This window comes from Quercus suber, unplaced genomic scaffold (genome assembly GCF_002906115.3).
Source record: "Quercus suber isolate HL8 unplaced genomic scaffold, Cork oak 2.0 scaffold_149, whole genome shotgun sequence".
NCBI classification, from domain to species: Eukaryota; Viridiplantae; Streptophyta; class Magnoliopsida; order Fagales; family Fagaceae; genus Quercus; species Quercus suber.
In genome coordinates, this window is record NW_027069610.1 from 706,552 (window position 1) to 721,295 (window position 14,744).

General features: G+C 34.6%; 1 protein-coding gene across 1 annotated transcript; it reads right to left on the bottom strand.

Moving 5' to 3' along the window:
- Nucleotides 1-6,565: 6,565 nt before the first annotated feature.
- Nucleotides 6,566-13,832, bottom strand: LOC111998170 (BEL1-like homeodomain protein 2). The gene is given in 6 exon segments (XM_065777159.1): nt 6,566-7,602; nt 9,708-9,768; nt 10,365-10,750; nt 12,246-12,628; nt 12,631-13,368; nt 13,371-13,832. Coding segments are annotated over 6 exon segments (2,517 nt in total). The 5' UTR covers nt 13,648-13,832; the 3' UTR covers nt 6,566-6,930.
- Nucleotides 13,833-14,744: the final 912 nt, after the last annotated feature.

Sequence of the window (14,744 nt, forward strand, 5' to 3'; positions counted from 1 at the left end):
CAAATCTATTGGTAAGAAACAGTGAATTTAATAATTTTATCTTACACTATCTCTTTATGTGTGAGCCTAAATTTTCCTTATTAAGTGGGACCCAATATGTGAAATTACATAAGAGGTAAGGTTGAGACTTGAGAGTGGAGACAAGGTTTAAAAACATCTCTTCTTTCTTTTTATCAAGTATTGTAATATGGAAAATTTTTAAGTACTCCCGGAGTATAGTGAAATGGGGCTCCCTTTTCTCACATTCATGGTGGACTATATCATGAATGTAAAAGAAGAGAACATCATTTATGATGCTCTGAGAGTATCTAAAAATTATTCTTGTAATAGATAGCTAGGATAAGTCATTTCATCCTTTAAAGCTTCAAAGCTTTTTTCAAACTTTGGGACCTACGGAAGAGAGAGAGATGAGTATTCTCATCCTTGCACAGAGGAAATCTTAAAAGGGGCTCCAAACGACTGAACAACGAGGGCTTACTACTTTCATTTAGGATGTACTGCACATATTTATTCTAATATTATAATAAATTACTAGCCGTTTCAAAATTTCAAACTATTAAAAAAAATGGTAAATTTTATCGGAAAATTTATACATCTGCCTATCTGAGTTCAAGCTTATTCGTTGTGCTCAGCTCAACTTAGGGTACGTTTAGTAGACTGTAATAGCAACTGTAATGTAATAACTATTCCTATGATTTAGCTTTACAGTTGTTTGGTTATATTTTTATTACTTGTAATAATCATTCCATATGAATCTCTATTCCTTAAAATGAGGAATAGACATTCCTTATTAAAAGTGCTGAATCTTTATTCCCATGCTAAACGTAATACGCTCTGCTTAAGCAAAATTTCCAAAATTTCCAAAATGCCTCTGCTACCCACGTCTTCTCCAAAAATTTCTTTCCCCTTGCTCTGTTAACAAAAATCCCAAAATCCCCCACTACCCATATTTGCTCCAAAATTCCTTCTCCTTGCTCTGTTAACAAATTTCCAAAATCCCTCACTACCTGCATCTTCTCCAAAATTTCATCTCCTTCCTAAATTTTCCATCTCCCTCCTCTCTAAAATTTTTTTTTCTCGCTACTAGAGATTTATTTATATGGGTATTGTCTTTCTTTCACCCTCAGTTGTTGCTCCCTCTTCTCAAGGAAATTTTTTTTTCCTTCTTCCCTTAGGTCTGTAATTTCCACAGGTATTGCACCCTCTCTCTCTCTTCTTTTCTCATCTATTTGTATGGGTATTTCCTTTAACTCACCCTCAGTTGCTGCTCTCTCTTCTCAGGACTTTTTTTTCTTCCCATAGATCTGCAATTTCTACAAGTACTGCATGCTTAATGATGCAAAACATGAGATTGACGTTCTTATGAATACAATTCAACAATCCAAGAACGAAATCAAAAACTCCAAGGCTGAGTGGGAGCAAAAAGAACTTCATTTGGTGAATTGTGCAAAGGAATCAAAAGAAGAGAGCTCTTCTCCGGAAAAAGAAATAAAAACAGGATACTTCTAGTTCCTGTTAACAAAATATATATATATATATATATTAGGGAAAAAAAGATACCTTTAATACTAGGGTAGGGTCTAAGATGTAGTCTTTTTTTCCTAAGCTCCTAATAGAGACAAAGAACGTACATCAATAAAAATGAAGGAATGGGATTTCAAACTGAGATATTTAGTTGTTGGGATATTTATTTGTTGGTAGTATTTATAGTTAAACAAATAATGAAATAGTGATACTGTTTGTTGGGAAAATTTTACAGGTGTGAGACAACGTTGAGAAGGAAAAAAAAAAGACAAGTTAATTTTAATGCAATGAAATGAAAATAATCCAAAAAAAAAAAAAAGATTGGGTTTATTAAACCAAAAAAAAAGATTTTCATTAGAGGTCTCCATTTAAGATTGGGTTTATTAAAGTAATCTTTATAAAAAAATGTATTTATTATAATAAGGGCATTTTAGGCAATTTGATTTAAAAAGCTTTAATTACATCATTTTAAGATGTTGTACCAAACATGTGGAATACAGATTCATGATTCTATTACTATAGGGTTACCAAACAATTGAATAGGAATAATTATTACATTACAGCATCTTGTATTCATTGTAATACCTATTCCTATTCTAATGTAATTATCATTACAGTCTACCAAACGTGCCCTTAGTGTTTTTACTATTACGATTTGTATTGGATTTGGTGGGAAGCATATATCATATTCCAAGTCTATCCATAAAATTAGAACCAACCCACGTGGGCTGGAGTTACTGTACGAGTCCAAATCTTCTGTCTCATCAATTGTGCTCCACTTCATACTCCACCAATAAAACTTGAACAACTAGCCTGTCTCATTAAATGAGATAACTCTGACTTTAATAAGAGAGGCTAGTTGTCTCATTTAATGAGATATCTCATTTAATGAAAAAGATTAGTTGTTCAAATTTTATTGGTGGAGCATGAAGTAGAGCACAATTGATGAGACAGAGGATTTGGACTCTTACTGTACAGGGCTATCCAAAGGTAATCCTTGTCCAACGTACCACTACAACAAATTAGTTCCATTTATTTTGTGACATTAAAATATTTACAGGCCTTAGATGGGTCCAGGCCCAAAAAACTCGACATATATATGTGATATGTCCCATCTCTACATTTCCAATCTTTTAGGGCCCACTTCTTGGCAACCAGTTGGTAGTTATCTTGCCTGACCCATAAAATTTTAAATTAAAAAAAAGAAAAAAGAAAAAGAAAAAAGAAGACAGTCCTTGGATTGTATCCGAAGGGTACCTTTCTATGCAGCAAAGCAATTTAGCTAGGGTCCACCCCAAGTTGTTCTTGTCTTACAGTGTAATAAAATGAAAAAAAAAAAAATAATAATAATAATAATTTATTTGGTCCCTTTCTTCACATTAAAATTTGATTATGTGACCACACAAGACAAATAAATCATTCTGAAGTGGGGAAGAAAGCACTATTGAATATTGATGAAGTAGTAGGTCTTTGAGTCTGTCACTGGGCCGAGACCATTAATGAACAGTAACACAGACAAAGGCCTAAGGCCGAAGGCCCCCACCTGAGACAAACATTTATTTCACATTGAATGAAAAAGGTTGAATAACCTATAACAACACACATTTAAGATTCATGGGGGGTTTCCGTTTTCCTTTCTCTTTCACTATTGTAGTTCGTTGAATGAGTCACTTAAACCATCCTCTATAACCCCAAGTTGTTCTTGTCTTACAGTGTAATAAAATGAAAAAAAAAAAATAAAATAATAATAATAATTTATTTGGTCCCTTTCTTCACATTAAAATTTGATTATGTGACCACACAAGACAAATAAATCATTCTGAAGTGGGGAAGAAAGCACTATTGAATATTGATGAAGTAGTAGGTCTTTGAGTCTGTCACTGGGCCGAGACCATTAATGAACAGTAACACAGACAAAGGCCTAAGGCCGAAGGCCCCCACCTGAGACAAACATTTATTTCACATTGAATGAAAAAGGTTGAATAACCTATAACAACACACATTTAAGATTCATGGGGGGTTTCCGTTTTCCTTTCTCTTTCACTATTGTAGTTCGTTGAATGAGTCACTTAAACCATCCTCTATTTAGAAAATTTACACCCAGAATGATACTAAATTAATAAGGAAGAGAGTGCAGTCATTGATATATATGGTAGTGCATGTAGTTTTCAGCATACAACTAGAGGGTTTTAATGTTGATGTGTCTCCATTGGCTATCACCAAAAAAAAAAAAAAAAACTCCCATGCATGAGGCCCTATTCCAACAGTAGAAAACAAACTTTAGAATAAAAACATTTAAAGAACAAGGACGTGCAGTCCGTTGAAACACCTTAATCCTACAAAGTAAAGGTGCATTTATTTTTTTATGTTTGTTTTTTTTTTTAAAGCATCTCCTTGTACAATATCGAAAGTGACATCTTGATACCTAAATATAGGGAAGGGACTTATATATATATGTAAACAGTTTGCTTCATAAGGTGTATTTATTTATTTTCGTTTGATAGCTGCTACATATCTTTTCACATACTCTTTGAACGTTTTTATTTTTATTTTTTATTTTTTTCTCTACTAGCAAAATAAACTTTCTATTATGATCATCATTTACCTTGAGTTCACTGGCGACTTGATTGTTGCTGCTGAGCTACTTTGTAAAATCCGATATAGGACACATTGTTTTTGGTTTGTTATGGAGTTCCTCAAAGAATAAGCAATGTATTAGGTGAAGAGTAATTGTTGCTTTACAGAATATTGTTTTGGGGTTTAAGGAACCTTCGTGGCATTGGTTATAAGGTAACATAACAAAACCTACTGGTCTAACAGTGCGATGAGATAAATAGAGACTGTAGATTGACAAGCTATAGAACATTGTGTTGTACCATCCACAGCCTAAACTGACAATTTTATATATGTTAGGTAGCAAGATTTACTTTTCCCGCTCATTCCCTTCATGTATATCTTCTCAACAATCAAACAAAGCATCATTAATCGATTACATTTTCTTTTCAAAAAGACACTGAGAAAGGAGAGTAATAGATTTCAACTTTGTAAAGAGTTTGAGTAACTTTCATTCAAAAGTGATGTGGATTAAATGGCACATGATATAGCCCCATGCAGCAGCAGGCTAGGCCATAAGAATTCTACTTTGTACTTTTTATGCTTAGTAATACTACGAATTAAATTCTTAAATCATCCACCAATAAGAATGGCTTGGCATGGCACAAACAATATGCATGTCAATAGAAAGAAGCTTTACTGTTTCTCATATTAATTACGCACAAAATTGCTTTATCCAAGTAAAGAAATTAATCTATGGTGGATTGACACTTTGACAGTTATGATTGTGACATCAAATCAAGTTATCTAAATACTGTTACTGATTTAGCTTGTGGGTTCTTGTGTTATTTTGAAACTTTGCTTTAGAGTTCTACATGTCTCAAGAATCTTGCTAAATAACAAAGGGTTTGAGTTTCATGCTCCCCACTTGAACTTGACTCAAAACTCCTAGTTACTGCAAAAATTTGTCGATACCTAAATAATAGATTATAAACACACGAATTAATATAGGACTATTTAATTAATTATAGCAAAACCTAAACCTAACTTGAAATCATCTTGGGTTTAAAATCTCTGATCTGAATCTAATTAGCTTCCTCATGAACCAATCCCATCTGTTATCAATTAATTGACTTAGCTAACCACTGAACTCAGCTAAGTATTTTTGCTTCCAACTTATCTCAAACCAAACAATTGCCATCCCTACGTGATTTCTTATTGAGAAATCCAAAATACCAACAAACTATTTGGTTCTTAAATTTATTTTGAGGTAATATACACGCTAACAATATATAAATATATATATATATATATTTTGATGCAGACAAAAGTAGGATAAGGTTTGAGAAGCCTAAAACTTTCTCTATCATCATAAGTTTGTAGAATTATTGATAAAAATGTAGTAAATCAAACGGTATTTTTATTTTTTGTTTTGGTTCTATGGTCATTACAGATGTACAAGAGCATTTAAATATATTGGTCTTGCATTTGTTGAGTATATATACGCGGGTGAGTTAAGTGCCATATCCAATAACAATAACAAAAGTAAATAATTAATATAGTATAATTAGGCCGTAATCTATAGCCTCAATTTTTTGAGAAAGTTGTGTCCTCATATATTATATGAGCTATTTAATTAAAGTCTCCCTAACAGTATTTACAGTTTCATTCATATCTGGTATCAACTTTTAGATTAAGCGTTGTCCTTATATATTATATTATATACTTAATTAGAGTCTTCTTAATGTGTTATCTTCCAACAACATTTATAGTTTCATTATCACACAATTTTCCCCACACCATGACCATTGACCACCCATGGTCACCACACCCAGCATCCCACAACCAACACCCAAAATTTACAGAGATCTCAAGAACAAAGAAAAAGTAATAAATACAAGGAAATAACTCTTACACACATATAACATACACACACTTGTTTTTAACTGAAATCTAACTTTGGTGTGTATGGTGTGTGTAATAACTACTGCTTAATTATAAATATAAGAGTTCCACTGCCCCTTCAAATTTGGAGAATTAGATCATTTTGCAAATTTTAAACTGTGAAAAGAACCGGATGTACTAGGTATTTTGTGTAATTTTATAAATAATATTTTCAATTTTAGCTTTTAATGGGATTTAGAGCACTAGATGTGAATGCTATCCCTTCAAAGATTTCACCAACAATAAAGATACCAGTCCACTGATAGTATTAAAGGCTATAAATCTCTTATTTCTGAATGCATGCCAGTGGTCTTGCATAGCCATTATGAAAAGGAAGCTATAAAGATCATCACTATATAATTTGAAACTATGAAAACAAATACCTCATGTCCAAAACAACAAAAGAGACAAAATAGATAGACATGACTTAAATTCCAATGCACAAATCTGTCTACTGTTTTCGTCATGTGATTTGATCATAACAATTATCAGACATGAAATTTATCAGCTTTAAATATACCGAATCATGGTCACAACTCACAAGGATATAAATAGCCCATCTGTAGGGTTTTTGTCATTATTCAAAATATCATAAAATAAGATAATATCATCCTATAATACTACCCCCATTTAAAAACCTAATGCTTATAAATCTCTCTTCCCCATCTCTCTCTTTAAAATATGGTATTATGTTATTCTAGTAAATGCTCCTATTAAGGTATAAAAACCTCAAGTACACAAAAGCAAAATATGCATGAACAATCTACTATACAATTATAATAGCCCTTCCCCCCATACAAACTATCTAAGCTTAATGGCTACTAAGTTTCAAAAAAAGAAGAAAAAGAAGAAGAAGAAGAAGATAATCTTTGTTGCTTTAATTAAGCTACTATAGTATAGAAGCAAATTTTAACAACCCCCAAAGTCTCTAACTGAGAAAGAAGAACTTTTCTCGGGCATGTTCCCGGCATGGCGTAACCCTAGAGTTAGTGACACATCACCAGCTGTGGTCCCAAACCTAATGAGGGTGGAGCCAATGTCAGCATTACCAGAGATGGTCCCAAACTCAGCTGCAACCACACTGCCACGGCGACACGTGTCCTCGGCGGCAGCCATTGCTGCTCTGTGACTGTGAGTAGTAGTAGTAGAAACAGTATTATTGTGCTGCATGTCCGAATCATGGGTCGTCGAGACCACGTCGGACATTGTGGTTGCAATGGTGGTGGTGTTGTTGTTGGCCATTGTTGTTGTAGTAGTAGTATTGGGTTGCTGCTTTGCTTGGTTTTCCGAGAAGCATTGTCTATTCATTGCGATGAGTGAAGGGTCGCTTTCACACGCATTGATATCGGATCTTTTGCCTGTTGGCGTAGTAGTTGTTAACATTGTAGTTGTTGTTGTTGTTGTCGTTGATGCTGTTGTGGTACCTGTCGTTGTGGGCGTTGGAGTTTGTGCAATAAGGCCACTGCTGCTATCTTTTTCTCTCTCTTCTGCTGAATCCTCGTCTTTCGTTTCTTGTTGGTACATCTCTTCCACCATGGGTTTCCACAACCGAACCCGAGCATTAATGAACCAGTTTGAAACCTATTGACCCAAACACACATTTATAATCCTCAATGTTAGCATAGTAAAGGCATTAAATTTATATAATTCAGCAATTTAATATTCTGACTTTCATTTCAATACCACATCCTTTTAGATCAGTCAGCAATTAGTATTCCCAAGCAATGTGTAATAAGTAATCATCACCCATATTGAGACTGACCATATATCATTCATTCTTCCATTAAAAAATAATAATTTAAAAGAGTATATTCCCACCATAAATTGGATTAGGTTACACGCACACACAAACGCTGCAATGTTTGAATTTGAAAATAAAAAAAAGAGTTTAATAAGAATTTCCTTTTTTTTAATAAGTGATTATTAATTGTAAGTAAGAAGAAATATGATTGCGTGTTGAGTATAACAAATGTACAAGTGTTTACGCAACCCATTATTACTTGATTAATTGCCAATTAATTTATGTAATTGACTTGCTTGCAAAGGCTATACAAGTAATATTATATTGTAAGCCCTAAGTATCCAAATTATTGATTCTCAAAACAAACAAAAAATTATCCAAATCTGTTACTAAGATTTAGCAACCAAAAAAAAAAAAGAATCTGTGGCTCAATGATTAAAGCCCATGAAATGACAAGCCTAACCTTGGTAAAAGAAAGGACAATCAACACTGCTTATTATGAAGCTCACTCCATTTTGTGCCCTCATCACTTACTTTTGCTATTGAGTCTTGATATTGAAGATCTAGGACCATTTATTTCTCTCTTGTGTGTTCATTACAGTGGAATTTAAGATATCAATTGTAAATTATTGAGAATTAGAGATAATTTAGTTATTCATTTGATAAAATTTTAAAGAATTACAATGCTTATAAATATATCAATTCCTATGATATGCAAGAATTCTAAATTTCATCTTTTAGGTGAGAAATATCAATTTTAGCATATTTTATATATGTAAGAATTATTAATGTCATGCTTAAATTCAAAAAATTTCACCTTTTCTTTTTCTTTTTCTTCTTAGAACAAACTATATAGAGTTAGTTTTAGAACAAAAAACATATATTTTTCGTTCAAATAAGATGTTTATTAATGTTTAAGGGTGTTTTTTCACTTATGAACAATTATAATTACATTTTTAAACATCTTGTTTCTATAATATGATTTAAATTTAAATTCAATTTATTATATCAAAATGGTATAAATGTAAACTATCAAGGATTATTTTTAACAAACTATGAGGAATTTTAATTCTTTTTAGTCTAAACTTTCCACAATTTATAACTCACAAGGTTTGAAATTCTTAATGCAGGAAAAATTCCCATGTGTGATGTATTTGGACTTTTTAACAAGCAATTCAACTCCTACTGAATTGAAAATGTTAACACTGATCAGCACAATCTATTTAATGATGATATAAAATAAATATAGCAACACAATTTTGCACAACTATTAATGAGACATGTCATAATTGATACATGATAAAATAATGATGTGAAAATGAGATTGTTTTATGAAAAAATAAATAAAAAAAATTAAAACCCTAAGATTACTCGAAAGATAATGATATGAGTATGACAGTCATTACACAAGAAGTTCGCTATTTGTCAAGTACCCAAATTTATTTACTGTCTTTATGGCTGTATGAAAGTATCATGTGGTTGGATAGTGTCATTGGATTAGTGACTATGTATGAGAAAGGGAAAGACCGAGAGAGACAGACAGAGAAACAAAGCTGCAAACTCTCACGTCTCGTCTATAATGTACTTTGATCTGCACCTTAATATTATTTTTAATATAATTAGATTTTTATGTCATGGGGGGAAAAGAATCCAAAGTAAAGAAAAATAGTAGTAAGGAAGAAAATGATTGTCTTTCACTAACAGAAAGAGAAGAATCCAGAGAAATAATCAAATGAAACACAAAACCATGCAAAGTCCATCTGGACTCACTGCTGGTCCCTCCTCTTTCATAGATTTCCTTTCTCTTCTTTGTTTCAGTAGGGGACGCTTCTTTAGCCACACACCCAAGTAAAGATTTTTAATTAATCTTTGTTGTGTGTACGAACTGTGATATTTACTCTTTTTATTGTAGAGAAAAGAGAGAAGTGTGAGAGAGAGGACCAACCTGATTTCTCGATAAACCAGTCTGACGTGCCAGCAGATGTTTATCTGCATCACTTGGGTACCTGAGAAAGTGACCAGAAAATGACATCAGGATTATAGCGAAAATCTGTGTAAAGAAACACCGAGCTTTCTGTACCCCTAGATGGGATTGAACCTTTCCTTGCATGGGCGTGAGAATCTAAGAAATAGAAAGAAAGATCAGTAGCATAAGCTACTGCTGCAAAACACAACTAGACCACTGCTCTGAGTACTGATCTCTCTTAACACCATTAGTTTTGTAGGGGAGAGAAACCAAAGACTCTGAAGAAGGAAAGTGAAACAGTATATAGTTCAATTAAAGCAGTTAACTTTTTCAGCTTTTTTCTGACTCAGACGACATATATTCAAGGACACTGCGTTCTGCATGACTGTTGCTTAGGTAGACACTAGTCAAAAAGGTTTTGTCTTTCCTTCTTTTCATCATTTTTATTTGTGTTTGTGTTTATAAGCTTTGCTGTATTTCCATTTAACTGATAATAAAGTGTCATTGTTTTAATCACCAAAAAGATACAAAAGAAAGGCAATCCACTACGAGGTTATTATATTTTGTAATGATGTTTCAACTTTCTTGATTTTCATTAGTAGCTATAGAGTGGTGAGATAGGTAAAGGTAACGTACGGATGAAGAAAATGCTCAAAAAGCCAGGCTCTCAAGATGTTGACTGAACGTTCAGGCAACCCTCGTTGGGGTCTCCAAGCTTCTTGTTCCATCATACCCATTTGATGGAAAGCTCTTTGCTGTCTCAGGCTTTGCTCTAGCATTTTCAGCCTTGGTGTCTCTCCCTTTGTTATTCCTGAACTCCCCGCACCATCTTTCTCTCCTAGTAGCTCACAACTGTGTTTCAATTGTGCTGATATTGCATCCTTTAGACACCGGAAATGCCGAGACATTGCCTTTTGTGCAAGGGCAGTGTAAGGGACAGCAGCACCAAAGCCCATAACCAGATCGAATGAGTTCACTACCATTTGCATTTGTTCACAATAGTGGTTGTATCTTCGATCCACCTGCACATACAAATTACGTAATCTTTAAGATGGATTAATGATAATAAAAAGCTAAACGTCCCTATCGTTTTGAGGTTGTATTAGGTATAATTCGACATCAAGTAGTGCTTTTATTGTGGTCATAAAATTTTGAAATTACATAGGTTACGATCGCCTACTTGAACGTTATATAAAAAGTTTATTAATGGCAAACGATGTTTCTTCAATATGGACAAGTGTTGTTTCCACTCTTCTGTCTCATGCAAAGAGCCCAACCACATGAGAGAGAAAGAGATGAGTCAAACCAACACTTGCGATATTGAAACAGCACCCTCTTTAATAATTTCACCATTAATATAACTCACCAACCAATTAAAAGAGAGGGAAAATGTAATTTCCACACATACCATCGTTGCTTCTAGATTTCTCTATCTCATATGAAGCATCATATTCATCTGAAATAGAGGAATGTAGCAACAACGACTACAAATATGAAATAGGTAGCTTCCTTAAGAGATATATTAACTTAATAATAAAATTAAAGCAACTTGGAATAAAGAGAGTGAACCAAAAAAGAAAAGAAGGAAAGACAGGCGTATCAGCAGAATTGAGCCGAGAAGAGAAATCAGAGTAAAAAAATGAAAAGATAAAAAGGGATTGCTATTTGAGAATTTTTTTTTAAGGCTCAAAATGGCTTATAAGACAACTTTATGGTTCCTAGATGCTCCAAAAGGAAGCCCAAAGAACAAAAAAAGTATGAATTAATTATTATTATATAAATATGCTTGAATCAAAGCCTGAAGGTACGGTGAAATGATGGTTAATGGGATATTTCTTTCCTGAATAGAACCGATTTCAAGCTTGTGTGCATAAACAGAATACAAGAGGGGGAAAAAAAAAAGAAAAAAAATAAGAATAAGAATAAGAAATGAAAAGACCTCCTTCCCACTTGGTCAAACTCAGGTACAATATATCAATGGCTTTGTTGCAAATAATATTTACTGTGATGGATATGGATCTTTCAGAGGCAGTGGCATTCATAGCAAGTAATCCCCACATATAATGTGGTATAGATATGAATGTGGATTATTGTGAATTGGCCACCTTCCCAATCACAAGGAACGTCTCATCTTACTGGAAGGCATTTTTCCTATAATAGTAGTCTCTTTACGTTTTCACCTAACCAAAAACCAAAATACCTTGCACAAAGCACACCACCACCCCCAACAATCCAATCAGTGACATAAAATATAATTTTTAATTTAAAAAAATAACGTGTAATCACACCCCCACTAACTTAATCCTTTAGAACCAACCCTATTTCGCCAGCCGGCTTTTTGCTATATATGTTTTAAAAAAAAAAAAAAAAACAAGAAAGGAATTATTTAAAACTTGCCGGAACTTTGTGTTTGTCCCGTCTTTTTTTTTTTTTTTTTTTTAAATAAATAATTATTTAAATGATTGACTCTAGACTCTTGAGAGGAGAGAGAGGGTGAGAGAGAGTAAGATTACATGCCTCATCAAGCATGGCTAGAAGTTTGACCTTCCTTCTCTGATGCTCAATTCTATCAGCTGCTGACAATGGAGGGAGATCCTTTGTTGTTGATGAAGAACCAGCAGCACTATTACCTGGATTGGAATTAGGGTTCGTGGTGCTGTTTTGCCTTCCAAACTTGTTCTTCTTGAACTGACCCCTTCCAACACTGCAAAACTCTTCCAATAACTCTTGGGCGGCTTTGGCATACTTTGAATTCCTCAACACATTCACAACACCTAAAGAGGACCCAAATCCAACATGAAGCTGGTGGTGATTCTGAGCCACTCCTTGTAAATGCAATGACTGGTTACTGTGACTATGACCACCACCCAAATTCTTATAGTATGGATGAGTGGACGATGATGCCCACCACTTTGATTGTAGTACAACATACCAGCATCACCCATCCTCAATTCTTCAGCTTTAGCTGCTTCTAGATGTTGCAAGGAAGATGATAAAGACAATGAAAGGCCTTGGCTTTCCACAACCCCTCCAATTTCACTAGGGTTGTTGAGTTGGGTAGCAGTAGACCCACCTGGTTCATGATCAGGAACCCAAGAGAATTGACCATAACCTCCTCCTCCAGCACCAGCTGAGTGAGGAGCAGGAGCATAACCTTGAAGAGAAGAGGAAGGATTTGGAAGCAACATGTGTAGAGTAGAGGAAGTTGAAGCTGTTTGTGATGGAGGTGGAGGAGATGGAGATCTTGGTTGTGGATTCATTAAGAAAAGCTGCATGGCAGCGGCTGAGTCCGCATTAATGCTAGAAATCTGAGCATGATGATGGTGATGCTGGGGCTGAGATTGATGAGATAGACTGTCACGGCTATTCACACTAGTCTGATTCTTTGAATCTCCCAAGGGTCCTAACCCCACAACCATGCCTTGTCTATTTCCGTACCACTCGTTTGCTACACCCACACCGGGCTGTTGTGGCCTCGGAATTCGATGATAATTTTGCGTTAGGGGTTGGTCTAACAATTCTGCAGAAGCCGTAGCAGTGGTAGCAGCCCCAGGTTGAGGGAAATTGAACATCTCTGATAACATCCCAGCAGTCTCGTAGACCTGAAGGCCACCTGATTCTTCGTCGTCTATCCCACTAGTGGTGGCGGTGGGGCTTCGAAGCCTTGCACTCTCAGTTTGTCCCTGCGGATCTGCTGGGCTATGTGATGTTGTTGCTGTTGTTGTTGGTCTTGGTGTGCCACGGCCGATCTTTCAAACCCATTGGAGAAGCTGAAGATGCCTGGTTGGTGATGGTGGTGGTGGTACTCTTGGGACATAGAATTAGTAGAATTATTGGACTTCTCTGGGATTGGAATTGAGTGGTGGGTCTTCGAGTACTGAGAAATAAGTGGTGGAAGCGGTGGTGTTACTAGTCCCATATCAGAATATTCTTCTTCTTCATCATCATCATCTCTCGCTTTGGCTTTTCAGGCGCACACACACAGACAGACAGACAAGACACGCTCCAAGCTTCACTTGCTGTTCAATTCAATACGGATCAATATTCTTCAATAGCCACCAAAAGGGTTTTTAAAAAAATGATTACTATATTAAAAGAAAGAACCAAAAAAAAAGTGGAAACGAAGTAGAGAAAATGAGATGGAACATGGGTCTTTGTTGGTGTGGTGCTTTATGATTTTTTTATTTCCTTTAATCATTTTCAGCTTTGTTCATCATGTATATATATACACAAAAGAGAGAGAGAGAGAGGTGTGTGTGTGTGTGTGTGTGTGTGTGTGTGTGTGTGTTTTACATGTACCTCTTAGAATTGCAAGAGTGAAAGGATGTAAAGCTCTTAGACATCGTTTTCCCTTCTATGGTAATGAAAGCTTCACGAATTCCTTCTCTCTCTCACTGTGTGTTGTCGCCTCCGACTGTCGTCTCTTTCTTTCTCTTTCTCTCCCTTTCTTTTTATTGCTCTTAGCAGTAAGTATATTTCTGCAATCACCTTCTGGAAAAAGAGAGATGGAAGTTACATACTATATATAAAAAAAAATTAAAAATGGAAGCTTTGAGGGACTGATATATCTCTCTAAAGGAAAACTCAAGCCAGAGAGAGAGAGAGAGAGAGATGGAGAGATAGAGAGAGAGAGAGAGAGAGAGAGAGAGAGAGAAAAGAGAAGCAGTCGCTTTTCTTCTTCTTCTTCGCCTCCTTTTTACTCACCAATTATAACTTCTATTTATTTTATTCGTTTGCTCATCTTGTCAAAGAAAGTTTTAAACTTTAAAAATGAGAAAATTATTAATATTATAGGCATGTAGAAGAAACACACACAACACACAATTTTTTTTTTTTGGTTTTATTAATATATGTTTGTCCCAATTGACCAAAATGGCCTTATCTAGTTCTCAAGGAATTATAGCATAAAGAGTCCCTACAAATTTACAAGTTGAGGACCTCCAAAGTGGCCTTTTCAGCAAATTAAATTATCATACGCATAAACCAATTTTTTTTTTTTATTTAAAAAAATTGTGT